The 27,624-nt window shown below is 48.4% G+C and overlaps 1 protein-coding gene across 1 annotated transcript; it reads left to right on the top strand.

Moving 5' to 3' along the window:
• The first annotated feature begins 5,340 nt into the window (after positions 1-5,340).
• LOC116985038 (death domain-containing protein CRADD-like) lies at positions 5,341-22,931 on the top strand. Its single transcript, XM_033039412.1, has 2 exons — positions 5,341-5,644; positions 22,502-22,931. Exons 1-2 carry the CDS (start codon positions 5,341-5,343, stop codon positions 22,801-22,803), a joined length of 606 nt encoding a protein of 201 aa, XP_032895303.1. The 3' UTR covers positions 22,804-22,931.
• The last annotated feature ends 4,693 nt before the right edge of the window (positions 22,932-27,624 follow it).

Genomic DNA, 27,624 nt, shown 5'->3' with positions numbered 1-27,624 from the left:
CAGTCTTGGCTGGAGCTGTTCCCAGACCATGCAGTGTGCATCCCGATAAAATGCTTTCCACGGCGCATCTGTAGAAGTTGGTGAGAGTTGTTCGGGACATGTCGAAATTCCTAAACCTTCCAAGGAAGTAGAGGTGTTGTTGGTGTGCTTTCTTGGCCATTACTTTGAGATGGGCAGCCCTGGACAGGTTGCTATAGACAATAGACAATAGGTGCAGGAGTAGGCCATTCGGCCCTTCGAGCCAGCACCGCCATTCAACGTGATCATGGCTGATCATCCATAATCAGTACCCATTGGTGGAAGTAGAAGCATTGGTGTGCTTTCTTAGCCATTGCTTCAATATGGGTGGCCCTGGACAGGTTGCTGGTGGAACTAGTGCTAGTTGGTGTATTTCCTTGACCAATGCATCTATATGGGGAGTCCAGGAGCCAGGGTCCATGTTGCCCTGGGCAGGAGGCCAGCTGCCTAGCTGTGTATGAAGTACTTGCTCCCTATACATTGGGCTAAGTGCCAATATAGCCCAATGCACAGGGGCCCTCTCAATGCAGGCAGCCTGCTGCCTTCACATAACCGAGGGTTGATGCTGGGACATTAGAGCAAAACTCCCACTAGTTGGGTTAGCCAGAGGCAGTAGTTGAGGTAGGTACAACAACAACATTCATAAGGCACTTGGACAGCTACATGGATAGGAAAGGTTGGGAAAGATTTGCAGGGATTTGGGCAAAACACAGGCAAATGCAACTAGCTTAGATGGGTGATCTGGGTCGGCACGGATGAGTTGGGCCGAAGGGCCTGTTTCTGTTCCCTGTGGCTCTATAAGAGCTATCAGCCACTGAGGCCCCACCACAGTGTGCGAGGATGGTAAAAAAAACCCAGTGTGCTCAGCACGGACTCGATGGGCTGAAGGGCCTGTTTCTGCACTGTGTCTCTAAACTAATCACAGACTCTCCGGGCTGTCTTTGTGATTGAATGAGAATGCTTTTAACATGTCAACCGTAATGTTAAGGAAATATCAATAAAGTAACAAATATTGTTAAAGGAATTAAAAGCAATAAAAAAAGTTAAATGCACATCACACTCAAAAACCATCGCAGACATTTAAATAATTGAAGAAAGCACCAGTCCCGTTTTTATCAGCAGCCCTTGTTCCAGTTGGGAAGATGGAGCACCTGGGGGAAGCCCATGCAGCCACAGGGAGAACATGCAAACTCCACACCGGCAGGATTGAACCCCTATAGAGCAACGGATGGAATGCTGAGACTCTATAAGGCACTGGTCAGGCCACATTTGGAGTACTACGAGTCATTTTGGGCCCTGTATCTGAGGAAGGATGTGCTGGCTCTGAAGAGGGTCCAGAGGAGGTTTACAAGAATGATCCCAGCAATTAGTGGGTTAGCATATGATGAGCGTTTGACAGCACTGGGCCTCTATTCGCTGGAGTTTAGAAGAATGAGGGGGGGACCTCATTGAAAATGGCAGAATAATCAACTTTAGGCTGTGCACGCTGTAGGCAATAAGACAGAATAATGAATGGCAGAGATAGAGTGGATGTGGAAAGGATGTTTCCACTGGTGGAAGAGTCTAGGACTGAGGTCATGGCCTCAGAAATAAAGGGCACTCTTTTAGAAAGGGGGTGAGGGGGAATGTTTTTAGTCAGAGGGTAGTTAATCTGTGGAGCATTGCCACAGAGGGCTGTGGAGGCCAAGTCAGTGGATATTTTAAGAGATAGACACATTCTTGATTAGAACGGGTGTCAAGGGTTATGGGGAGGAGGCAGGAAAATGGGATTAGGAGTCAGAGATCAGCCATGATTGAATGACGGTGTAGACTCGATGGGCTGAATGGTCTAATTCAACTTCTATAACTTGTGAATTTGTGAACCCGGGTCTCCGGCAGTGAGTTTATTTGCAAAAATATCATGCTTCTAGCCGGCAGCATGTCAGACTCCATGAGGAAGGGCAGCATCACCCTAATCTACAAGCAGAAGGGGGAGATGAAGGATATAAAGAATTGGAGACCTATAACATTATTGAATGTAGATTACAAGATCCTGTCTAAGGCCATCGCCAACCGGGTCAAGTCTGCTCTGGGACGGGTGATCCACCCGGTCCAAACCTGTGCTGTACCTGGCAGGAAAATCTCAGACAGCCTAGCGCTGCTGAGAGATACCATCGCCTACGTGCAGGACAGAAGGGTGGATGCCTGCCTAGACAACTTGGACCAGGAGAAGGCCTTCGACAGGATATCGCACAAGTACATGAGGGACGTGCTCTCCAAAATGGGTTTTGGGGAGGGAATCCGAAATTGGATCAAACTGCTCTACACCAACATCCGTAGTGCAGTCCAAATCAATGGGTGGGAATCAGACAGTTTCCCTGTAAGGTCTGGAGTCAGGCAGGGTTGCCCTCTCTCTCCTGTCTTGTTTGTCTGCTGTATTGAACCTTTTGCCGAGTCCATCAGGAAGGATGCGAGCATAAGAGGAGTGACATTGCCAGGCAGTGGGGGCATTCAAGTCAAGACCTCCCTGTACATGGACGATGTCGCCGTCTTCTGCTCGGATCCAAGGTCGGTCCGCAGATTGATCAGCATCTGCGACCAGTTTGAGTCGGCCACGGGAGCCAGGGTGAACCGCAGGAAGAGCGAGGCCATGCTCTTTGGCAACTGGCCCGACCGATCTTCCATCCCCTTCACCATCAAGCCTGACTTCTTGAAGGTGCTGGGGATCTGGTTCGGGGGGGCTGAGGCGAGTAACAAAAATTGGCTGGAGCGGATAGCCAAGGTGGGGAGGAAGCTGGAGCTGTGGAGGCAACGCTCCCTCTCCATAACCGGGAAAAATTTGGTCATCAGGTGTGAGGTGCTCTCGGGTCTGCTGTACTTGGCACAAGTGTGGCCTGTCCCTCCCTCCTACGCCACGAGGATCACCCGGGCCGTCTTCCAGTTCATCTGGGGGTCGAGGATGGACCGGGTGCGACGGGTCACAATGTACAAGTCGGCAGACAACGGGGGTAAAAGCGTGCCCAACGTCGCCCTCATCCTGATGGCCACCTTTGTGTGTGGCTGCATCAGGCGGAGTGTAGAGCCAAGGCACGTGGGCACTAAGTGCCACTACCTGCTGAGGTTCTACCTGTCCCCGGTGTTGCGAAGGATGGGCCTGGCGCAGATGCCACGCAATGTGCCAGTCAGCTGAACATTGCCGCCCCATCTGTCGTCTGTTGAAAGGTTATTCCGGACCAACACCTTTGACCACAAGTCCATCGGGCAGTGGTCAGCACGGAATGTCCTGCAGGCACTGCAGAGAAAGGACTCGATGGATCCGGTGGCGTGGTTCCCAGAGCAGACTGCCCAACTTGTCTGGCAAAATGCCTCATCGCCAGAACTGACCAACAAGCACCAAGACCTGGCTTGGCTGGCGGTGAGGGGAGCCCTCTCAGTTAGATCCTTCCTGCATCGTCGGAACCTCACTACCAGCGCACGCTGCCCCCGGGACGGTTGCTATGGAGAGGAGACGGTTGCCCACCTCTTGGCAGAGTGTGGATTTGCAAAACGAGTCTGGAGAGGTATGAAAGGGTCCCTGGAACGATTTATCCTGAACAGCTCCGTCACAGAGGACTCTGTGATTTACGGACTGTTCCCAGGGACACATTCAGAGACTGACATCGAGTGCTGCTGGAGGGTCATCAACTCGGTGAAAGACGCTCTTTGGTCTGCCCGAGCGTTGCTCACCACCCAGCAGAGCGAGATGTCCGTCAGGGAATGTTGCCGACTGGCCCACTGCAGACTGCAGGAGTACGTGCTAAGGGACTCGCTGAAGCTTGGTGCAGCCAACGCCAAGGCTCGGTGGGGGAGGGCCACAGTCTAGGGTCCTTCCGCTGCTGGACATGGGGGGCACGGTATGGTGGAGACGCCCCTCAAATTAAATTAAATTAAGGGAAGGTATCCCACGCCAGGGGGCCACATGAGTGGCACGGGTGGGGGACTTTTTTGTGGAACTTAAAAGACATAAACGGTATTGAATTGAACAATCTATAGCCGACGAAAATGTATTTGGAAGATGAAATTTCCGCACTGTGTACACATTGTAGATATTTATTACTTGGACAAGGGCCACAGAGTGGCACGGGTGGGGGACTGTTTGGCGAAATTTGACAAATGTAAAAATATTGTACTGGGAAAAAAATTTGTATAGTCTACGAAAATGTCGGATGAATTTTGTTTGTTTGAATGGTTCAGGAATTGTATATATCTATCAATTGAATAAAGTCTATTTTGAAATAAAAAAATAAAATAAAATAAAAAAAGACTTGCTCCGTATGTGACACCACAATATCAGTGCTGCTACTCTCAAACACACTCTGTCTGATTGCCAGCACTGTAGATTACAAAGATTTTTTGTAAATAGGTTGTGTATTGCATGTTCTAAAATTAAAATCCCACGCCTGTGAGCAAAATAAAAGATGGCAGATGGTAGAGAGCTGCTGCCTCACAGCGCCAGAGACCTGGATTCAATCCTGACCTCGTGTGCTGTCCAGCAGGTCAGAGTTAAGTTTAGAGATACAGCGCGGAAACATGCCCTTCAACACCACCTAGTCTGCGTCTAACAGCACTATCTTACGCAAACTAGGGACAACTTACAATCTTTATCTAAGCCAATAAGCCTAAAAACCTGTATGTCTTTGGAGTGTGGGAGGAAACCAAAGCACCCGGGGAAAACCCACACTGTCACAGGGAGAACATACAAACTCCGTACAGACAGCGCCCGTAGGCAAGATCAAACCCGGGTCTCTTGCGCTGGAAACTTGACCCTTAGAACTAATTGTTTAAGAAGGAACTGCTGATGCTGGAAAATCGAAGAGACAAAAGGATTTCGACCCGAAACATTGCCCATTTCGTTCGTTCCATAGATGCTGCCTCACCCGCTGAGTTTCTCCAGCATTTTTGTCTACCTTAGAACTAATTGTTAATTTTATTCTCCACACTCATTTAGCACAAGCACAAGTTTCCTCCTTTATTTTTTGTGGTCCTTTCTTGTCCCTCGATACCCTCTTGTTTTTTTTAAATCGATATTATTTTTTTCTTTCTTTAATCCAACTCGCATTGGTGGCCCCTTTTTAGCCTTTCTACTCGACCACTTTTCTTTACTCCTTTCTTTATATTCCTCCAAGGCGCTGTCAGTGGGAATGTACAAACTCCCTGCAAACCCGTCTGCAGCAGAGCAGCGGCGTAAACCCGAGACCTTCAGTGTAAAGCGAGTGCTCTGGTATTTTCCCTGTGAAGCGGCGTTAGTTGCCTGCGGGGAGCGGCCTAAACCTGAGGGCCGCATCGTAACCGGGGTCCGGGCCGATGGAGGCGTGGCAGCGGCGGGCCCTGCGGCGGCTGCGGGGTGAGCTGGCGGAGCAGCTGCGGCTGGAGGTGCCGCTACAGTACCTGTACCAGGAGGGGGTGGTGAACCGCAGTCTGCTGGAGGAGCTGGAGGCCGAGCCCGTGGCCGCCCGCCGCAACCTCAAGCTGCTCGACTACCTGCCGGGCCGCGGGCCGCGGGCCTTCGCCGCCTTCGTCCACTCCCTCAGGGACGAGGCCCCGTGGCTCAGCCGCCGGCTGGAGGAGGATGAGGCGCGGGAGGACGAGGACGACGAGCCGCCGGCAGGTGAGACGCTCCATCGCCGCAGGCCCGGCGTCGCCATCGCGGCCCCTCGACCCGGTATCCGGGCAGGTGTCCCCACCCCCACTCCCCTCACAACGACCCACAGTGACCCCCACTCCCCTCACAACGACCCACAGTGACCCCACTCCCCTCACAACGACCCTCACACTTCCACAGTGACCCCCACTCCCCTCACACTCCCACAGTGACCCCCACTCCCCTCACAACGACCCACAGTGACCCCACTCCCCTCACAACGACCCTCACACTCCCACAGTGACCCCCACTCCCCTCACAACGACCCACAGTGACCCCCACTCCCCTCACAACGACCCACAGTGACCCCCACTCCCCTCACACTCCCACAGTGACCCCACTCCCCTCACAACGACCCCACTACAATATAATGTACCCCACTCCTCCCACCACGACCCACACACTCCTATAGTGACCCCCACCCTTCACAACGAACCCACTCCCACATCTGAAGAAGGGTCTCGACCCGAAACGTTGCCTATTTCCTTCACTCCATAGATGCTGCCTCACCCGCTGAGTTTCTCCAGCATTTTTGTCTACCTCCCATTCCCACATAATGTTCCACACCACCCTCTCGACGACCCCACACTCACAAAATTGACCACCGCCCTCTCATAATGACCCCCACCCCCTCACAATGACCCCACACACACATAATGCCTCCCCCACCCCAACATAGTCTCCCACCCCCTCACCACAACCCCCACCCTCTCACCACGACCCCCACCCCATCACAATGCCCCCCCACCCATGGTATACAGGCTGATGTCAGCCTCCACCCCCTCGCAAAGACTCCCACATAGTGTCCCCACTCCCTCACAGTGACCCCACCACGACCCATACAATGTCCCTCATCTTTACACAATGTTCCACCCACCCCCACAATGACCCGGTATCCGACCCTGCTGTCAGCCCCACTCCCCTCACAACAACCTCCCACCCCCACAATGGCCCTCGCCCCCGGTATCCGACCCATGTCAGCCCCCCAACCCTCACAATGACCCCCACCCTCACAACGACCCCACCCTCACAATGACCCCACCCCAGTGCCAGTCAGCAAAAAGATTATGTATGATTATTATCATGCTGTGCACAGACACAGGATTAAGTGTATAAAGCACAGTGTAAATAAAGTCCGATTGAGCCAGGGGAGAGGGGTAGTAGAGGTATGAAAAGGTACAGAACAAAGGAAATGTACAGGGGTAGCATGGTGGCGCAGCAATAGCGTTGTTGCCTTGCAGTGCCAGAGATCGAAGTTTGTTCCTGACTACGGGTGCTGTCTGTACGGAGTTTGTACGTTCTCCCTGTGACCTGCATGGGTTTTCTCCGAGATCTTTGGTTTCCTCCAAAGACGGCAGGTTTGTAGGTTAATTGGCTTAGTATAAATGTAAATTGTCCCTAGTGTGTGTAGGATAGTCTTAATGTGCGGGGATCGCTTATCGGCGTGGACTCGGTGGGCAGAAGGTCCTGTTTCCGTGTTGTATCGCTAAACTAAACTAAATCACAGCTGGCACCGATGACTCAATAAAAGTGAAGCACACAATGGTCCATTGTTAGTGTGATCCATTGAGTCCTGTCTGCTTTTGATATTTTGTGATCTCTTTGCCTTCCCAATATCCTTCATAAGCATCACTGCTTTGAAAGATGATGGTGGGTGATACAGTTCTCTGGGAGTAGAGAAGTGGCATTATTGGAAAGCATGGCAGTTTCCACATGTACATGGCCATCAGCTCTGCATCCACCCCTTCCCTCTACTGTGTTTCTGAAGGGTGGGTTCAATGTCACCTGAAATCTAGTGATTGAGCGAAGTCGTAGTCTGACTAAATGTGCGGCAGTCCTAATACTTTGTCCACAATTCCACATAAGCTCTATCCTTGGGAGAGTGGACAAAGAAGTAGCAGATGGAATGCAGAATAGCAAAGTGTGGAGTCATGCATTTTGGTAGGAGGAATAAAGGAGTAGACTATTTTCTAAATGGGAAGGGAATCCAGAAATCAGAGGTGCCAAGAGACTTGGGAGCGCTGGTGCAGGATTCCCAAAAAGTTAACTTGCAAGTCGAATCAGTAGTAAGGAAAGCAAATGCATTTATATCGAGTTAAAAACTTCTGAGAATGCCACGTAGCTTTGTGAATGTTCAGTCTGGCAACTGACCATTTTTTGGTCATTAATGTTAACCTGATGACTCAGCAGATGATGGTAAATATGAATTATAAATGAGCATCAAAATATGAATGCTACCGATTTCAATTTAATTGCATTTTCAAGTGGATGGTTTTGGTGTAGTTTTATTATAGACATGTGTACCAAGGTGCCATCCGGATAAATTAGGATGCAACTCTTTACCTTGATCATAACCAAATCTATCTGATTTTGCTGAAGAAATATCCCAGACTGAATCAAAGATATAAGAACTTGAGGTCCTAGAACACCCGCCTTGATTTGGCATAGATCATGCCCATCAATGTCAGATAGTTCCATCTACTGGAAGCTTGGGGAAGTGCGTGTGAATACCGCCTGTGAACAATAAATGAACAGTGTTGGAAGCAAAGATCCTATAGCAAGCTCCGCTATAGGATGTTTGGCTGGAAGAACTGAGCTGGTCAGACAGCCTCTGTGGAGATACGCGTTAATGTGTCAGGTCAGTGATCTTTAATCAATTTAGCAAAGTTGTAAATTGTAAATGTTTTAATTTCAGGAAATGTGGAGAGGGCAGAGTAAAGTCTTTATTGCGCTGGAGACTGAATGATAGATAATTGTACTAGTTTGGTGAGGGTGATCAAGGCTTCTTAATCTGAGTAGATATACGTAGAAGGAGATATATGAAAACAAAGCTGAGAGGAAAGAAATGCTGGAATTTTAAGTATAAAACAATGCAGTTGCTGGAAATCTGAAATAAAAGAATATGGAAAATTCTTGTGGTGGCAGGCAGCATCTATGGAGAGTGAAAAATGGCAGAGGTTCAGCAAAATTGTCCATTTCAGATTTGCATGAAAGGCTGGTTATCTGAAATTAGTAAATTCAATATTGTCTTTAGACTTCAGAGATACAGTGCGGAAACAGGCCCTTCGGCCCACCAAGTCTGCGTTGACCGGCAGTCCCTGTATGCCAGCACTATCCTACACATTAGGGATAATTTACAATTTTACCAAAGCCAATTAACCTACAATCTTTAGAGAGTGGGAGGAAGCTGGAGCACCTGGAGAAAACCCACATGGCCAGAGGGAGAACGTACAAACTCCATACAGACAGCATCCATAGTCAGGATCAAACCCGGGCACTGTAAGGCAGTAACTCGAGTGCTGCACCACTGTGCCGCCCTTTTTAATATTAGTGTAGTCCCTAACATATGCACAGTGCTCACCTGTTGGATTTATGCAGAGTAAGCAGTTTAAGATGTCTGTATTTGGTGATTTCACACCAGCACCACTACCACATTCTGGTGGCAAAAACAGGAAAGCAGACTATTATCTAAATGGTGGCCGACTAGGAAAAGGGGAGATGCAGCGAGACCTGGGTGTTATGGTACACCAGTCATTGAAAGTGGGCATGCAGGTGCAGCAGGCAGTGAAGAAAGCGAATGGTATGTTAGCTTTCATAGCAAAAGGATTTGAGTATAGGAGCAGGGAGGTTCTACTGCAGTTGTACAGGGTTTTGGTGAGACCACACCTGGAGTATTGCGTACAGTTTTGGTCTCCAAATCTGAGGAAGGACATTATTGCCATAGAGGGAGTGCAGAGAAGGTTCACCAGACTGATTCCTGGGATGTCAGGACTGTCTTATGAAGAAAGACTGGATAGACTTGGTTTATACTCTCTAGAATTTAGGAGATTGAGAGGGGATCTTATAAAAACTTACAAAATTCTTAAGGGTTTGGACAGGCTAGATGCAGGAAGATTGCTCCCGATGTTGGGGAAGTCCAGGACAAGGGGTCACAGCTTAAGGATAAGGGGGACATCCTTTAAAACCGAGATGAGAAGAACTTTTTTCACACAGAGAGTGGTGAATCTCTGGAACTCCCTGCCACAGAGGGTAGTCAAGGCCAGTTCATTGGCTATATTTAAGAGGGAGTTAGATGTGGCCCTTGTGGCTAAGGGGATCAGAGGGTATGGAGAGAAGGCAGGTACGGGATACTGAGTTGGATGATCAGCCATGATCATATTGAATGGCGGTGCAGGCTCGAAGGGCCGAATGGCCTACTCCTGCACCTAATTTCTATGTTTCTATGTTTCTATCAATGCATCAGATGATGCCCTGTGGCCTGTGCACAGCTACTGGCCTAAGATGGAAGATGGAATTCTGCTCCTCAAGCTTATGTTGGGTCTCAATGGAACACCTTACGACATCAACATTAAGGTATCAGAATGAAATTAGGATGGAAAATTCAAGTGACACACATTGGAAGCTCATGGTTAACCCAGCAGACTGAATGTTTTGGAAAGCTTTCACACCATTTGTTTTGCTAATGTAGGGGAGACCACGCAGAGCACCCTCCCTTCCATTGGCTCCATTTACACCTCATGCCACCAGCATTATCAAGGATGAGTTGCACCCGGACCACTCCCTCTTCTCCCCCCCTCCCATCGAGCAAGAGGTATAGAATATGAACACGCACACCTCCAGATTCAGGGACAATTTCTTCCCAGCTGATATCAGGCAACTGCAACATCCTACCAACAACTACCGAGCAGTCCTGAACTACTATCTACCTTATTCGAGACCCATTGTCTTTCCGCTGACTGGTTAGTACCCAACAAAAGCTTTTCACTGTATCTGACAAACTAGACACAAACATTGTGAACCTCAAATGCAGTAACAGCAGTTTGACCTGGACTGAGTGCTTGGTGCTCGGATGGTGGGAAGGGAAAAGACAAATGGCCAGATGATGCTTCAGAGAACAAGGGATTGTTTCATATGATAATTGGTGTACATTATGATATCAATATACTATTATGATATAGAGTAGCACGGTGACGCAGAGGTAGAGTTGCTGCCTTGCAGCGCCGACGACCCAGGTTCGATCCTGACTGCGGGTACTGTTTGTACAGAGTTTGTACGTTTTCCCCGTGACCTGCATGGGTTTTCTCCGGGTGCTCCAATTTCCTCCCACACTCTAAAAACTTAGAGGTTTGTAGGCTAATCGGTGTGGTACATTTTTAAATTGTCCCGTGTGTGTAGGATAGTGCTAGTGTCTGCGAACGAATGGGTGGTCGGCGTGGACCTGGTGGGCCGAAGTTAAACAGTGGTCCCCTTCTGCCATCTGAAATAGAAGTAAAACATTTCCTTTTCCCTGGTGTCCAAAGACAATATTTATCTCTGAACAAGCATCAGTAAATTAGATGATTTGGTCATGAATCACATTGAAGATTACGGGCTTCTCTGTGTGCTTTGGCTGATGCTATTCTTTAGGCATCTCCACAGGGTCTCTAGAACATGCATTACACTATATACTACTATATACACTACAGGCATAATTTTGATTGCTATTGGTTTATTATGGTTATGTGTACTGAGATATCGTGAAAAACATTTACTTTGAACTTTAGAGATACAGCGCGGAATAGGGCCCCTTGACCCACCGAGTCCGCGCCGACCAGCGATCCCTATACACGAGCACTATCCAATGCACATTAGGGACAATTTTACCGACGCCAGTTAACCTACAAACCTGCACGTCTGGAATGTGGAAGGAAACCGGAGCACCCAGAGGAAACCTATGCGGTCACAGGGAGAACGTACAAACTCCATACGGACAGCACTAGTCAGGACCGAACCCGTGTCTCTGCTGCTGAAATGCAGCAACTCTACCTCTGCGCCACTGTTTGCATGCAATACAAAATCATGCCATATACGAGCACAATCAAGCCATACAAGTACAACAAGTACAACAACAAAATACCAGAGTGCAGAATATTGTGTTACAGCTAGAAAGTGCAGATTTAAAAAAAAAATGCAAGGCCTGCAATGGGGTCTGGAAATCGAGACTATACCTTTAGCTTATGAGACGTGGTTCAGTGGTGCGATAACAGCGGGGAAGCGACTGTTCCTGAATCTAGGGTTACTGCTTGCAAGCTCTTGTATCTTCTGCCTGTCGGGAGAGGGGAGAAGAAGAAATGACCGGAGTGTAAATGATCTCTGATTATGTTGGCTGATTTCACACGGCAGTGTGAATATTTCATTCTAGATATTAGCCTTGTTTGTGACGATCTGGTGACCTCACCGTTGTTCGGTATCAACAATAACTCGATAGTTTGTTGGATCTCGATGATAGCGATAACTTATGAAATTAATTTTGAAGTATTTATGCAGTGTGCAATGAGGATATAACAAAGGTTTTTGAAACCCCCGATCAAGCAAATCTCTACCACACATTTTGCATTTCTTTAAGTAATCCATACAGGTGCACAACCTTTTATCCGAAAGCCTTGGGACCAGACACTTTTCGTAATTCGGAATTTTTCGGCTTTCGGAATTGAAGATTTTTAGCGTAGATTTTAACGGCTGGCTCAGTGGTAGAGTGCTCGGCTCATATCCGCAAGGTCGCGAGTTTGCGCCTCGATCCGGCAGTTACTCGATCGCGAGTTTGAGTCTTCAATGTATTTTTTTCTTGCAGAATAGGAAAGAATAGGGAGGGTTAGGCTGGGATCATTCTCTGCGAGATGATCTTAGTGCGGGAGACAAGTGTAGGAGAGGTGTACTGACTGGGCAAATCTTTGGAAGTGATTGCCCACCATTCTCAAAAGCCGCTGTGTCTCCCTGTCCCTGGGATAGCAGGGGGCGATCAAACAGCACAATACCCCCCTCCCCCTCCAACTCCAGAGGAATCCGCTCCCCGATGGGCTGCTACGGCGACAAGTGGCAGTTCGCCCACAGCCCGAGCTGCACCACCCCAAGAACAAAACGTACCTTGCACACCATCAGCTTCTGCCCCTACGGGGAGCGTGTTCCTCTGGAGTTGGAGCGGGGCTGGGCTGGAGTTGCTGATCTGGAATCTCCGTGCTTGCAGTGGGCCTGGGGGTCGGTGTCCCGATGAGGGGGCGCAGCTCGGGCTGTGGGCAAACTGCCACTTGTCGCCGTAGCGGCCCATCGGGGAGCGGCTTCTGGTGGTCCTGACGTCTCTCAGCTCCTGTCCAGGGGGGTGGCCGGAGACATCAGGACCAACAGGAACCCGCTCCCCGATGGGCCGTTACAGCGACAAGTGGCAGTTCGCCTACAGCCCGAGCTGCGCCCCGTCATCCGCAACCCGGGTTCCTCTGGAGTTGGAGCGGGGCTGGGCTAGAGTTGCTGCTGGCTGTGAGTCTCTGGGATCTCCGTGCTTGCAGTCGGTGTCCCGTTGGTCCTGACGTCTCCGCCCACCCCCCTGGACTGGAGCTGAGACTGGGAACTGTACCGCCCTTGCGCCCTCCCTCTGCAACTGCAAACAACCCCACAGTTCCCAGTCTCAGCTCCTGTGCAGGGGGGTGGCCGGAGACGGCACAGCCCGAGCTGCGCCCCCTCATCCGCAACCCCAAGAACAAGACGCACCTTGCACACCATCAGCTTCTGTCCCTACGGGGAGCGTGTTCCTCTGGAGTTGGAACGGGGCTGGGCTGTGGGTCTCTGGGATCTCCGTGCTTGCAGTGGGCCTGGGGGTCGGTGTCCCGTTGGTCCTGACGTCTCCGGTGACTGCCACTGTCCTGCTGGCATCGCCGACGTTAAGACAGTGCAAAGCACCCGCGCCGGTGCAATGGGCGGGGAGCTGTAGAGGGGAGGGAAGGGGTCACACACATGGCCGGGAAGCAGAGTAGTGTAGGTGGGGTGAAACTGAAGGGAGCGACAATCTGCTGCTGCCTGCCCGCTGAGTTAAAAAGTTTCCACGCAAGACTCACGATACACTGTGTATCGTGAGTCTACCGTGGGAACTTTTTAACTCAGCGGGCAGGCAGCAGCAGATTGTCAATTATTAACCCTCCCGCGCAATATACCCTCACCTTCTCTTTTATGAATGGGAATTTAGTACCCCTTTCTTCGCGGACCGACCGGAGGTTCCGCTGTCACCTCTGCGGGCCGCCCTCGGTGAACGTCTTCAAGGACCTTTCTTCAAGGACCGAAAAAATGTCCGCTATTCGGAGCTTTTCGTTATTTGGAACTTGGGATAAAAGGTTGTGCACCTGTATTACATTTGGCTTATCTTTCTCATGGGGTCATAGAGTGATACAATGTGGAAACGGGCCCTAAGGCCCAACTTGCCCACACTGACCAGCATGACCCAGCTACACTAGTCCCACCTGCCTGAATTGGCCCATATCCCTCCAAACATGTCCTATCCATGTACCTCAGTAACTGTTTCTTAAATGTTGCGATAGTCTCTGCCTCAACTACCTGCTCTGGCAGCTCTTTCCCTACACCCACCACCCTTTGTGTGAAATAGTTACCACTCAAATTCCTATTAAATCTTTTTCCCCTTCACCTGTAAACTGTGTCCTCTGGTCCTCGATTCCCTTACTCTGGGCAAGAGACTCTCCATCTGCATGAACAAATAATTCAAGCACCAGGTTCAGGACCACTTCAGGACCTGTCACTTCCCACAATATTCTCATTCGGTCCATATTCTCCATCTATCCATGGATATTTTTAAGGCGGAAATAGATAGATTGGTTATTGTGGGTGTCAGCGGTTGTGGGGAGAAAGCAGGAGAATGGGGCTGAGAGGGAAAGATAGATCAGCCATGATTGGTGGTGTAGACTTGATGGCTTAATTCTGCTCCTATAACTTATGAATTTATGAAATACCCTGTCGTTTTGGAGATTACGCCGGTCTAGCCCTGTAGACTGAGCTAAAGCCTTCAACTGACTGCAAAAGAAAGTGGAATGAATTCCATCTGTAATTACAGCTTGCAAGTCAAATGGTCAGGTCACATCTGCCTCACTCCAGAATCGTTGAGAGTTTTGGAACTGTGTCATCAAAGAAACACGCCAAGAGATAGAGATCAGGACTGGAAGTGCGAGTGAATATAAGCAAAGCTGGAATAGTTATTTACAAGTGTTCTTTTTATGAAGTGTAGTGTAAATATCTGCACTGTAATAACTAGGCATTGGGGAACAAATGCCTGAGGAATGTAGTGGTTGGCCTCTGGATGGAAACACTGCCTTGTGGCAAGGCCCTTTGCAAATGTTTGTTGGATCTTAATGTTTTATGGGTTCAAGGAGTGGTTGCCATGGGAGATCTCCAGCTTGGCAAGCAACAGGTATTGTATGTTTCTTTTCTGGGTGTAGGCCCAAGAAGCTGGGTACCTTGTCTGTACCTTTTCATACCTCTACTACTCCTCTCCCCACGACACAGCATTAATAATGCCCTCATGAAAGGGAAGTGTGTTCCTGATGTGGCCCAGCTTGGTCTAGAATGCTGATTAAGAACCTTCTGTCCTCAGGAGCACTGATTTCTTGGCCATTTAAGAGAACTTCAGGAGAAAATGACCTGTTTGTAGGTAAACGTTGCCAGTTTTAAACGTTTTATTAGTTTGATAGCTCATCATTACAACAAGCAGTTCAGACTATAGAAGGCCGACCCTCACATCAAGGACAAAAGCAGATACAAGAAATCGGAATTAAAAAAAAGAAAATCCTGGAATTCCTCAGCAGGTCAGGCAGCGTCTGTGGAGAGAAGCAGGGATTCACCATTTTCTGTTGATGAACTTCCATCATTAACGAGGAAAAATTACAAAATAACAGACTTTAAGGCATATCTTTAAGCCTGTGTAAGAAGAAACTGCAGATGCTGGTTTACGCCGAAGATAGACACAAAATGCTGGAGGAACTCAGGAGGTAAGGCAGCATCTCTGGAGAAAAATAATAGGTGACTTCTTAGGTTGAGACCCTTCTGATTGAGAGTCAGGGGAGAGGAATACTAGAGATATCTTTCTGCCTGGTTACCTCTATTTTTCCCAGAAGAAAGCTCAGTAACCTGAAATGTCTACTCTGTTTTTCCCTCAACAGCCACTGGCTGACATTGTGGTGAAAGATAGGCCGAGAAAATCTGTTTCTTGTTTGATTTGTGACTTGCACCCAGTTGGTCAAGGTGAGCATTGTAAACTGCAATGCTTTGTTTGGGTGTTTTAATATATTGAAGCATATTGTTAGCATTGTTGGATGTGAAGCAATTTGAACACTTCACTATGAATTTGCTACTTTTGTGAGTAAATAACCTGCAGGTTCAATACCAACATTATCCATTGTTCAGTGCATTGGAACTGTGGACTGATCTGACTACTGTTACACATGGATCACCAGCCAAGGGGTCACCAGCCAGCACATGGTCTCTGGTCATCTTGGACCTTCTTACCATTGGACCAAGGGTGTGGGTGTTTTCCATTCATGTGGTAACTGGTGTACACTGCCCAATCCCAGTTTGAAAACGTGATGTTCAGGGTTGTCGCATCCCATCATCGACCAATGTGAACACTGCTCTGCTATCTCAGCCTGGGAGCTTGTACGCTTCCACACTGACACACCACCTCCCTGAGTATTCAGGTCAGGCAGGTGACGGCCGAAGACCAAGGCGGCGAATACGCCATCTTTTGGAAAGAGTAAAGACAAAACAGAATGAAATCTTTATGGTGCAACCTCTGACATCAAGAATGATCTAGTCCAGCATCTCACCAACTCTCTCAGGCAAAACCAGCACACAACACTTATCAATGCTTGCATCCTAAGCCTCGAAGCTAAGGAGATGGCCAAGGAAGACTACTACTCTGAACTTCCACTTGAGCCCAGCGCCGGTAATGAGGTTGAGCCCAGGAGTGCTCATTTCTCTGGGAGAAAGACAGACCCACCTGAGCCCAGCCTCCATACCAGGGTTGCAACGAACACAATACTCTGGAAGGCATGACTGGCAAGGAGGGAGTAGGTGATGTCCTCCTATTTTCAGTGTGTTCGGAGGATGGTCTTGTCATAACAACTCTCAGAGAGCCAAAGTCAAAGACCGCATGCTGACATCCTCAATCCATGGTCAGGTACCCATTAGAACGCATCATCATTCGACTGGGTGACCACAAAGATGATCACCTCACCTGCACCGTAAATGGCACCAATGACTGCTGGACCAACCACAATCGAATCTGTTCTGCCATCAACATTGACTTCATGCAAAAAACAATGTTTTGTTTAGTTTAGAGATGCAGCACGGAATCAGGCCCTTTGTCCGCACCGACCAGCAATCCCCGCACACTAACACTATCCTACACACACTAGGGACAATTTATAATTATACCAAACCAATTAGCCTACAAACCTGTGTGTCTCTGGCATGTATTAAGAAACCGGAGATCCCGGGGAACGAAACAGATGGTGGGTGGAAAGAGTGCAGAGGGTATGGCTGCTCGCTCGTAACCAAGATGTGTACATGGATACTTCAGTGCTGTCAAAGTCCAAATAGCAGAGCCCATCTTCCTGGGAGCCAGGAACAGAAGGAAGCAGTATCTGCTGGAATAAACACTTTGAAGACCTCAACATTGACTCCTCTCCACGGCGGGTTATACTGTGCTTTCTCACTGCTGTCGCAGATGACAAGGTAAGGCAAAATGTTAACGGGGAGACAACAAGGCCTACGTTCTGAAACTTGCTGATGATTTGATAGCTGATGGAGAAGAACTTCAGTTGCAAATCTGCAATCTCATTTCTTCGATCTGGGAAGAGGACATGCCAGGGATCTTGGGGAGATGGTGCAATCATGAGCATCTTCAACACTCTGCAACCGACAGAAGAGTCGCCCTGCTGCCTACCACTGGGAAAGCCATCACCAGGATCCTCCTCAACTATGTCCTGCCAAACCTCCTTCACCCAAAGGGGTGAAGTAGGTAGTTGAGGCAGGTACTATTGCAATGTTTAAAAACCATTTAGACAGGAACATGCATAGGACAGATTGAGAGGGATATAGGCCAAATGCCGGCAGGTGGGACTAGTGCAGATGGGACATGTTTGTCGGTGTGGGCTACTTGAGCCAAAGGGTCTGTCTCTACACCGTATGACTGAAAAGCTTAAATTCGTTCATCAAATAACAGCCTGAATTCAGTCCACTTTTTTTGCACGGTGATCATAATCTTGACTGTGCCACAACTCTGAGAAGAATATAGGGAGCAGCACCAGCTAATGTACACAACCCGATTAAAAGCCTTTGACTGTCACTTGAGGGATTTTGGAATATGCTCATATTTAGTTGCCCTCGGGACTTCATCTTCCTACATATGCCATGTGGTTCATGGTCTCAACCAACAGACTCCATCTCAGTGCAGTCCCATGTACAGCAAGGTTGCTCGATCATCCCAATGCTTTTCTCAATCTTTCGTGCTGCAATATGTAACCTCACTCCAACAAACTCCCCACTGAAGTGTAGCTAATGTATAGGCCTAATGAAAAATTGTGCTGGATAAGATCAGCAGGTCAGGCAGCATCTGGGGAGGGAATGGACAGGCCACATTTCGGGTCAGGACCTTTCTTGAGTTTGAAGAAGGATCCAGACTCAACGCAACCTTTCCATTCCCTCCCCAGATGCTCCCCGTCCCACTGAGTTCCTCCAGCATTTTGTGCATTGCACAATATTCCAGCATCTGCAGTTGCTTGTGCCTGAGAAACTGTTCAATTTGTGCTGCCATCACTCCTAAACCAAGGTCACTCTAACCTCAGTCATCAAACTGTAGTACACAGATGACACTGGCAAATGCACATTCAAAGACTAGGCTGTGATTTATTGTGGAATTATTCTCTGAAGCATATGGGAAATTGGCTTACACCAAACACCCATAAAACACAGGCCCTCGAACAGTTAGTCGGGTCAGTTCAGTTTAGTTTATTGTCATGTGTACCGAGGTACAGCGAGAAGCTTTTGTTGCGTACTAACCAGTAATCGTGGTAGGATGATTCAGTTGCCTGATAACAGATAGGAGGAAACTGTCCCTGTATCTGGTGGTGTGCATTCTCACACTTCTATATACCTTTTGCCCGAAGGGAGAGGGGAGAAGAGGGAGTGATCAAGGTACGACTCGTCCTTGATTATGCTGTTGGCCTTTCTGAGGCAGCGTGAGGTGTAAATGGAGTCAATGGAAGGGAGGTTGGTTTGTGTGATGGTCTGGGCTTTGTCCAAAATTTGCTGCAATTTCTTGGATGGAACTGTTCCCAAACCAAGCTGTGAAGCATCCCGATAAAATGCTTTCTATGGTGCATCTGTAGAAGTTGGTGAGAGTTGTTGGGGACATGCCGAACTTGCGAAGCCTTCTAAAGAAATAGAGGTGTTGGTGTGCTTTCTTGGCCGTTGCTTCAATATGGGTGGTCCAGGAGAAGTTGTTGGTGATATTGACTCCTCAGAATTTGATGATTTTAACCATCTCTACATTGGCGCCGTCAATGCAAACTGGATTGTTGGCTCCCAGTGTACACCAGGGCTCTTTGACAAAATGCCTCTTGGAAAATGCACCTCATTCCTATATCTCAGGAGCTGCCTCTCCACAAAGATGGACATTTATGAGAACATTTACCATCGTCATCAGTGTCGTTGGATAGCCTTCTGCAACAGTAGGAAGGAATACGTTTGAAGATCAGGATCCAAAACCTGGCATAAAGCTCATCGTCTACTGGGTAGCTGTGATTCCTACTCTCCATTCTGCTCCTGTCGTGGGACTCCCTTCAGCAGATGCCTTCAAAAAAAACGGGGGGGGGGGCGGTTCATGGTTAAAGAGCTATACAGCATGGAAAACAGGCCCTTCAGCCCCTTCATACTGCTAGCCAACCTGCCAAATTAAGCTGGTTTCATTTGGCTGCACTGGCCCAAATCTCTATAAACCGTTTCTATCTATGTTTCTGTCTGTGTGTCTTTAAAATGCCTTATTTATTCTTGCCTCTACAACTTCCTCTGGAGTTGTAGATGACCTTCAGTATCCATTTTTCAACCAACTTTAGTGTTACCTGTCAATTTACTAAGTCTGCTGCCTTCATTCACATCCAAATCATGAATACAATTACTGGAAGAATGTGACCTGACATAAAAACCTATGACAGATCTCTAGTCTGGGGAAAAACAACCCTCTACCATAACTCTCTGTTTCTGTCATCAAGCTAATTTTGTTTTCAATTGGCCAGTTTGTCTTGGATTCCATGTGATCTAACCTTCAATATCAGTCTACCATGTGTATCTTGCCAAAGGTCTTGTTAAAATACCGTATCCTATTTTCAGATCAATGATATGTGTCAGACACCTTCTTCACCACCATGTCACCCTGTGTTGCTGCTTTCATGAAACTATGTGTTCCCTGCATTCCTGTGTCTCTATTCTGAAGAGTGGTGCCACTATAGTTCTATCCACCAAATATTCCAATTCATCTGGCAAGGTAAACAAGCCAAGGCCAACTCTGAGCGAAGAGTAGCTGCGGTTCAACACTCAATGGTTAGATGGTGTTTGCAGATTTGTGACATATATTGGATTGTGGTTTCCAAGGAATTACAGGATGCCTCACACATGAGCTAATTCTTGAGAGAATATGGAAGGAAAAGAATGGAAGAATATTTGTGAAGGGTTATGATGGGCACGGCACAAAATGACTTTGGAGATTAGTTTGGTTAATAGTTACAGCATATTGTAACAGGCCCTTCAGCCAACCGTGTCTGCACTGACCAGCAATCCGTGCATATTAACACTACCTTACACACACAAGGAACAGTTTTACATTTATACCAAGCCAATTAACCTACAAACCTGTACGCCTTTAGAGCGTGCGAGGAAAACGAAGATCTTGGAGAAATCTCACGCAGGTCACAGGGAGAACATACAAACTGTACAGACAATCCCCCATAGTCAGTATTGAACCTGGGTCTCTGGCGCTGTAAGGCAGCAACTCTACCGCAGCACCACCGTGCTGCCCAACGGGTTAAGCAAGTGAGTGGGCTTAGCACCACAGTCATCTTGCAGCCTCTGAGTTAAGGGTCTGACAATAGACAATAGGTGCAGGAGTAGGCCATTCGGCCCTTCGAGCCAGCACCGCTCTGCTCTGCTGTCCAGTTACAATTAATCTCTGATACAAGATGCAAAACAATCTACACTGTCTAGACTTGCAAATAAAAGCCTAATTGGAGAAGCACATTCATCTCCTTCCAGTTTAACATAAAAACACATCTCCCTCATATCAAAATGAACTTCATCTGGGTCATCTAACACTACCACTGATTCATTGCGCGGTTGTGAAAACTCTCTTGGCAAGTGGAACGGTAAACATAAAATACATCGTTAATTGTTGCTGCACATTCCTGGACATTTTATGTGCTCTGGGGAGCAGTGAAAGTTTCCACTCCAATAAGTACATTTTGGGCCTTATTTTCTTATTTTCCGTAGTGGTGGAGAAATGAACGAACGTGAGGCAGCACAGTAGAGAGAGAGAATGCTAGCAGTCGCATCAAGCTCTGGCTGGACAGTGCGCAGATCTGTGCTTCATCCTTAGAAAGTATCTGTAAATCTCGGAAGGATACAGTAAATATTCCCCATGATTAAAAGTATTAGGGGTGGCACGGTGGCGCAGCGGTAGAGTTGCTGTCTTACAGTGCCAGGGACCTGGGTTCGATCCTGACTATGTTTGTCTGTTCTCCCCGTGACCGCCTGGGTTTTCTTCGGGTGCTCCGGTTTCCTCCCACACTCCAAAGACATCTAGTTTTCAATAAAATGGTAAATTGTCCCAATTTAGGATAGTGCTGGTGAATGGGGTGATCGTTGGTCGGCGCGGACTCAGTGGGCCGAAGTGCCTGTTTCCGCGCTGCATCTCTAAAGTCTAAAGGTGACGAGATCAGTTACATTCTCAAGCCTGTTGGCAATTGAGTGCAATTGAAGTGTTTAAGTACTTGGTAGGAAATGGGGGAACTATATACTCTGTTAGGAAAGTCAAGAACAAGGCATGAGTAAGCTTAGAATTGGAGCCAAGCTATTGTGGGGAGATAACCAGTAAGCAATTCCCCGTGCTCTGTTACTGGGAATCCCCTCCCTCAAGCTGCTGAGGCTGGGGGTCGGATTAAAATATCAGTACTGGAATGGGAAGGTTTTAAGGCAGGTGTTGTTGTTGAATTGAATGATTGAGCTGCCTGGTGGTGGTAAGGTCCTGTGACTTCAGCAACTCTCTGTGGTCTTCCTCTCATCAATCTGCAGAGCATCAACTGAGGTCAGATTAATGCTGAGTTTTCCTCTCGTACTGAGAATCCCTCCTCGCCATATAGCGAAGATAGACACAGAGTGCTGGAGTAACTCAGCAGGACAGGCAGCATCCATGGAGGGAAGGCATGGGTGACGTTTCAGGTCGAGACCCTTCTTCAGACAGTCAGGGGAGACGGAGGGGTGAGGGTTGGATATAGAGATAAGGAAGTGTCAGGTGTGTTAACGAGACATCAAAGGGGGTGGTAATCAAGGAAAATGTAGAATAGATCATTGTTAGGTAGGAGAAGGTAACAGATAAAATGTAATCGGGGACAGTCAGACACTTCCTACACTCTCCATATAGCGGATTGGCTCTGAAGACTGGAGAGTGGAGGAGGAGAGAGTCGCTGGTAGTGACAGATGCGATGAGTGGGCCGGTAGGAGAGGGACTGGGGTGTTGCCTCCAGCGCCTTCGAGGTCGGCTGCAGGAGGTTCCCTGCAGTTGACCTGGATCGGGGATGCTCCAGTACTTCCAGCACCTGGGCCCCACTTTAGACTTGTTTTTCTTTGTAAACGGCGCCAAAATATGGCGACCTGTGCACACGAGACAATAATTAACTATTGAACTATATTGAGCTGCACAGGAAAGCTACAGTGTCACTCAGTACCTCTGTCTCTTTCTTCCAGATGATGTGCTGTCAACCATCTCGGACCATGTCTTGAATTGCGTGCCCACCGACAAGCAGTTAAATCATCTCTCTGGCCAAATGGGAACAGAATGGGAGCAGGTTGTGAATGACCTGGGACTGAGGAGTTCAGACGTCTACCGATGTAAAATGAACCACCAGTACAACGTGCAGGCACAGATCTTGGCATCATTTATCGTGTGGAAGCAACGGCTGGGAAAACAAGCTACATTGCGGAACCTGTGTACCAGTCTTACTTCAGCAGATGTGGACCCCACAGTAATAAAGGATGCATTTCAGTAAACAGTCGGGGCTGGGTTACCCACTGCAAAAAGTGATGGGCCAGTCGTATTTGACAGGGTGCAACAAAGGAGCAGTGAATAGGGTGCAGCAAAGGAGACATAAAATGCTGCTGTAACTCAGCGGGCCATCTCTGCAGCAAATGGATTGGTGACGTTTCGGGTCGGAACCCTTCCTCAGACTGAAAGATAGAGAAGGCCAGAACGAAATAGGGCCGGCAACAGATGACCTCAGGAAGGGTGGAGCCCACAATGGCCCATTGCTGGTTGGGGAAGGATACAAGGACGCGAACAGTAGTACTAGTGGAACGACTGGGGGGGGGGGGGGGAAGAGAATGCAGGAGTTACTTGACATTAGAGAAATCAACATTCATAGAGCTGGGTTGTAAGCTGCCCAAGCAAAATATGTTCCTGTAATTTGCGTGTGGCCTCACTCTGACAGTGGAGGACGCCCAGGGCAGAAAGGTGAGGATGGGAACAGGAACGGGAGTTAATATATTTGGCAACCAAGAGATCGCGTAGGCCAAGGCGGAATGAGCATGTGTTCAGCGAAACGATGGCCAAGTCCGCGCTTGGTCTCGCTGATATAGAACAGTCCATACTGGGAACACCAGATACTGTAGTTGAGGTTCGAGGAGGTGCAGGTAAATCTCTGCCTCACCTGAAAGGACTGTCGGGGTCCCTGGATGAATTCGAGGCAAGAAGCAGAGGACAGTGAGCAGTGTTGGCTGGTGCTTTACTTTGGTCTCCTCTCATATATTCAGAAACTTTTAAAACAGTAAAAAGTAAAAGTATATAATGAATATTTAGTCAGAGAGTGGTTACTCGGGAATTAATTGCCACAGACGACTGTGGAGGCCAAGACAATCGTTATTTGTAAGGCAGAGATAGATGTGTGATTAGTGTGGGTGTCGGGGGTTATGGGGAGAAGACAGGAGAATGGGGTTGAGTGGAGAAGATAGATCAGTCATGATTGAATGGCGGAGTAGACTTGATGGGCCGAATGGCCTAATTCTGTTCCTATCACTCATGAATATTAAAATTATTAAAATACTATAATGAGAAAGGTAAAGTCCCCAGTTTAATGCTTGGCTTTATCAAACTCTGCCTTTGGACTCCCATTGAATTCCATAACTCCAGTACATATCTACATGGGAATGGCAAATTGTCAAATTGCCTGCCTGCCCACTGACATTATGAACCTTCAATGTCATCAAACCCTGGGCACCTTCCTCAACCTGTAAAATGTATGCAATATGTGAGAACTGCCAGTAAACTGCAACTCTACGGATAATCGAAGAAACAAGGGAGTTACTTTGAGATAGTAAATGGTACAGAATATCGGTGAAGTCTTTAGATTTAAATTCTGTTTTAAGCATTTTGGTGACTTGTAATTGTATAAAAGTACAAATAAACAAAGATATATTATTCAAGTTTGGAAGTGTGGCATGTATTCATGAGCAATGTTTAGCCAGAGCTCGAAGCATAATTTTGGGTTTAGATTTATTATTGTCATGTGTACATTGAAAAGTTTAGTTTTTCTTGCTATCCTAACAGATCAGATATAAGGTAGACACAAAATGCTGGAGTAACTCAGCGGGTGAGGTAGGATCCATGGAGAGAAGGAATTGGTGACTTTTCGGGTCGAAACCCTTCTTCAGACTGACATCAGGGGAGGGGGCGGAACAGAGATAGAATGTAGACGGAGACAGTAAGACTGGTGGTAGAACTGGAAAGGGGATGGAGAGAGAAAGCAAGGGCGACCTGAAATTAGAGAAATCAACGTTGATACCGTTGGGGTGTAAACTACCCAAGCGAAAACATGAGGTGCTGTTCCTCCAATTTGCGCTAGGCCTCACTCTGACAATGGAGGAGACCCAGGGCAGAAAGATCAGATTGGGAATGGGAGGGGTGGGTGAAGTGCTGAGCAACCGGGAGATCAGGTAGGTTAATGCGGACTGAGCGGAGGTGTTCAGCGAAACGGTCGCCGAGCCTGCGCTTGGTCTCACCGATGTAGAGAAATTGACACCTGGAGCAGCGGATGCAGTAGATGAGGTTGGAGGAGGTGCAAGTGAACCACTGCCCCACCTGGAAAGACTGTTGGGGTCCTTGGATGGCATCAAGGGGGGAGGTAAACGGACAGGTGTTGCATCTCCTGTGGTTGCAGGGGAAAGTACCTGGGGAGGGGGTGGTTTGGGTGGGAAGGGACAAGTTGACCAGGGAGTTGCGGAGGGAACGGTTTCTGGGGAAAGCAGAAAGGGGTGGAAATGGGAAGGTGTGGCCAGTAGCGGAATCCCTTTGAAGGTGGCGAGAATGTTGGAGGATTATATGCTGTATGCGACGACTGATGGGGTGGAAGTGAGGACAAGGGGCTATGTCCTTGTTATGAGTGGGGGGAGGGGGTCCAAGAGCGGAGCTGCGGGATATCGAGTGAGAGCCTCATCTATAATGCAAGAGGGGAACCCCCGTTCCCTAAAGAATGAGGACATTTCCGATGCCCTGGTTTGGAAAACCTCATCCTGGGCGCAGATGCGGCATAGACGGAGGAATTGGGAGTTGGGGTTAGAGCCTTTACAGGAAATAGGGTGGGAAGAAGTGTAGTCCAGATAGCTAGTCTACATCGGTGAGACTAAGCGGAGCTTGGGCGATCGCTTCGCCGAACACCTCCATTCGGTCCGCAAGAACCTACCTGACATCCCGGTGGCACAGCACTTCAACTCCCCCTCCCATTCCCAATCCGACCTCTCTGTCCTGGGTGTCCTCCATTGCCAGAGTGAGCAACACTGGAAATTGGAGGAACAGCACCTCATATTTCGCTTGGGGAGTCTGCATCCTGTGGGCATGAACATCGAATTCTCCCAATTTTGTTAGCCTTTGCTGTCTCCTCCCCTTCCTCAGCCCTCGGGCTGTCTCCTCCCATCCCCCAGCCCTCGGGCTCCTCCTCCTCCTCCTTTTTCCTTCCTTCTCCCCGCCACCCCCTATCAGTCTGAAGAAGGGTTTCGGCCCGAAACGTCACCTATTTCCTTCGCTCCATAGATGCTGCTGCACCCGCTGAGTTTTCCAGCAGTTTTGTGTACCTTCGATTTTCCAGCATCTGCAGTTCCTTCTTGAAAGCTATGGGAATCAGTTGGTTTGTAGTAGATATAACATACATAAATATAATCAAATCATACTCAAGATTTAAGAGTTGAGCAATTGTTTGGATGGCAGTAGATTCTTCTCTGGGAAGAGCAGACAAAGAGTTGCTGTGCTCTGGTGCCGTTTTGCCCCAATTAGCAATTTGGTGTTGGGTTATTATTATTATTATCAAATGTATAGAGATACAGTTTCCTCCCACACTCCAAAGATGCACAGGTTTGTAGACTATTTGGCTTGGTATAAATGTAAATTGTCCCTAATATGTGTAGGATAGTGTTAATATGCGGGGATTGCTGGTCGGCGTGGACTCGGTGGATGAAGGGCCTGTTTCCACGCTGTATCTCTAAACTAAGCATTATGCTTGCACAATATCAATAGTGCATGTTGTAACTGAATTGTGAATGTCTTTCATTCATACTATTGAATTCTTCTTCTTGCGTATGGCGTGCACAGCCTAAAGTTGTAGGTCAAGGGTACACATCCAGGCCAGGACAGCATCAGTTACTGGGTGGATGGCTTTGATGCCCCCAGGGAAAAGCCTCAATGGGCAGTCATTCACGATGTGTAGGATGGTCTGGTCTGAATGTCCGCAGTTGCCAGCAGGGCTGTCTGTCACCCCCCCCCCTCACCCCCCCTCACCCCCCCCCCCCACCCCCAATATTGCAGGTAATGGGCAGTTCTTGCATGGAGGGTGCGGATTCTGTTCAGGGTTAGCTATTGCATGCGATGGAGGTCAAAACCCGGTGGTTTCACTGGGAGGTCTGTTCTGACCTCTCTGTTGTTGGTGTTGGCATATTTCCAGGCTCTTCGCCACTCAGTCGTGGAGTCAAAGTCTTCCAGGGATTTAACGGAAGACCAGAAGGGTTTGCGGGACTTCAGGCGCATGTTGGGCAGGTTGTTCAAGTCAGCATGGATGGGAAGGTCAGGGTTACCCTTGATGGTGCACCAATCTTTCAACATCCTCTCCCTTCTGCGTATGCTGGGGGCGGCAATATGAGAGAGGACAGGGAGCCACTGCAAAGCTGTTGACTTAAGCGTCCCTGTGATGTCCCACACCACCCTGGTCATGCTCTCCTTTGATTCCTATCATCGAGAAAATGGTATCGGAGTGTAGGACAGAATTTTGTGTTTAACCTGTACCCTGAATCTGCCCTTCACGTGGGACCCATTTGCCCTCTTAAGTGTGGCTCAGATAGAAACAGATGCAAAGGATATCTTGTAGATCAGTGGTGAGTAAACTGGACTGGTCCAGGAAGGCTGAGGCCCTGTACAAGAAGGGACAGAGCCGGCTGTACTTTTTGAGAAGGCTCCACTCCTTCAACATCTGCAATAAGATGCTGCAGATGTTCTACCAATCGGGGGTAGCCAGTGCTGGCTGGCTCTGTCCTGGGGGTGGAGTTGTCTTGGAGGGGAGGATGCTCCTCAAACTGCGGAGCATCGTGGACCATACAGCTTACTCCCTCCATGACACACTGGTCAACCTGAGGAGCACCTTCAGCAACAGACTGGTTCCACCAAGATGCAGCACAGAACGCCACGGGAGATTCTTCTTCCCTGTGACTATCAAACTTTACAACTCCTCCCCCTTCTGTCGTGGAGTAGACTGAGACTGACTTCCCCCTCCCTCCCCAATGTTTGCACATCCCCCAAGCCTTTCCACTCGTCACTTTAATTTCACGTTTCATGT

The sequence above is a fragment of the Amblyraja radiata genome, chromosome 21 (genome assembly GCF_010909765.2).
Source record: "Amblyraja radiata isolate CabotCenter1 chromosome 21, sAmbRad1.1.pri, whole genome shotgun sequence".
Classification (NCBI taxonomy): Eukaryota; Metazoa; Chordata; class Chondrichthyes; order Rajiformes; family Rajidae; genus Amblyraja; species Amblyraja radiata.
This window is presented reverse-complemented; position numbering and strand designations above follow the sequence as displayed.

What these genes read in the sequence shown, in the direction of transcription:
- LOC116985038 (XM_033039412.1), top strand. Translation starts at nt 5,341, where the DNA reads ATGGAGGCGTGGCAGCGGCGGGCCCTGCGGCGGCTGCGGGGTGAGCTG. An exon ending in GGACGACGAGCCGCCGGCAG is followed by an intron (nt 5,645 to 22,501) that starts GTGAGACGCTCC and finishes TCTTTCTTCCAG; the next exon opens with ATGATGTGCTGTCAACCATC.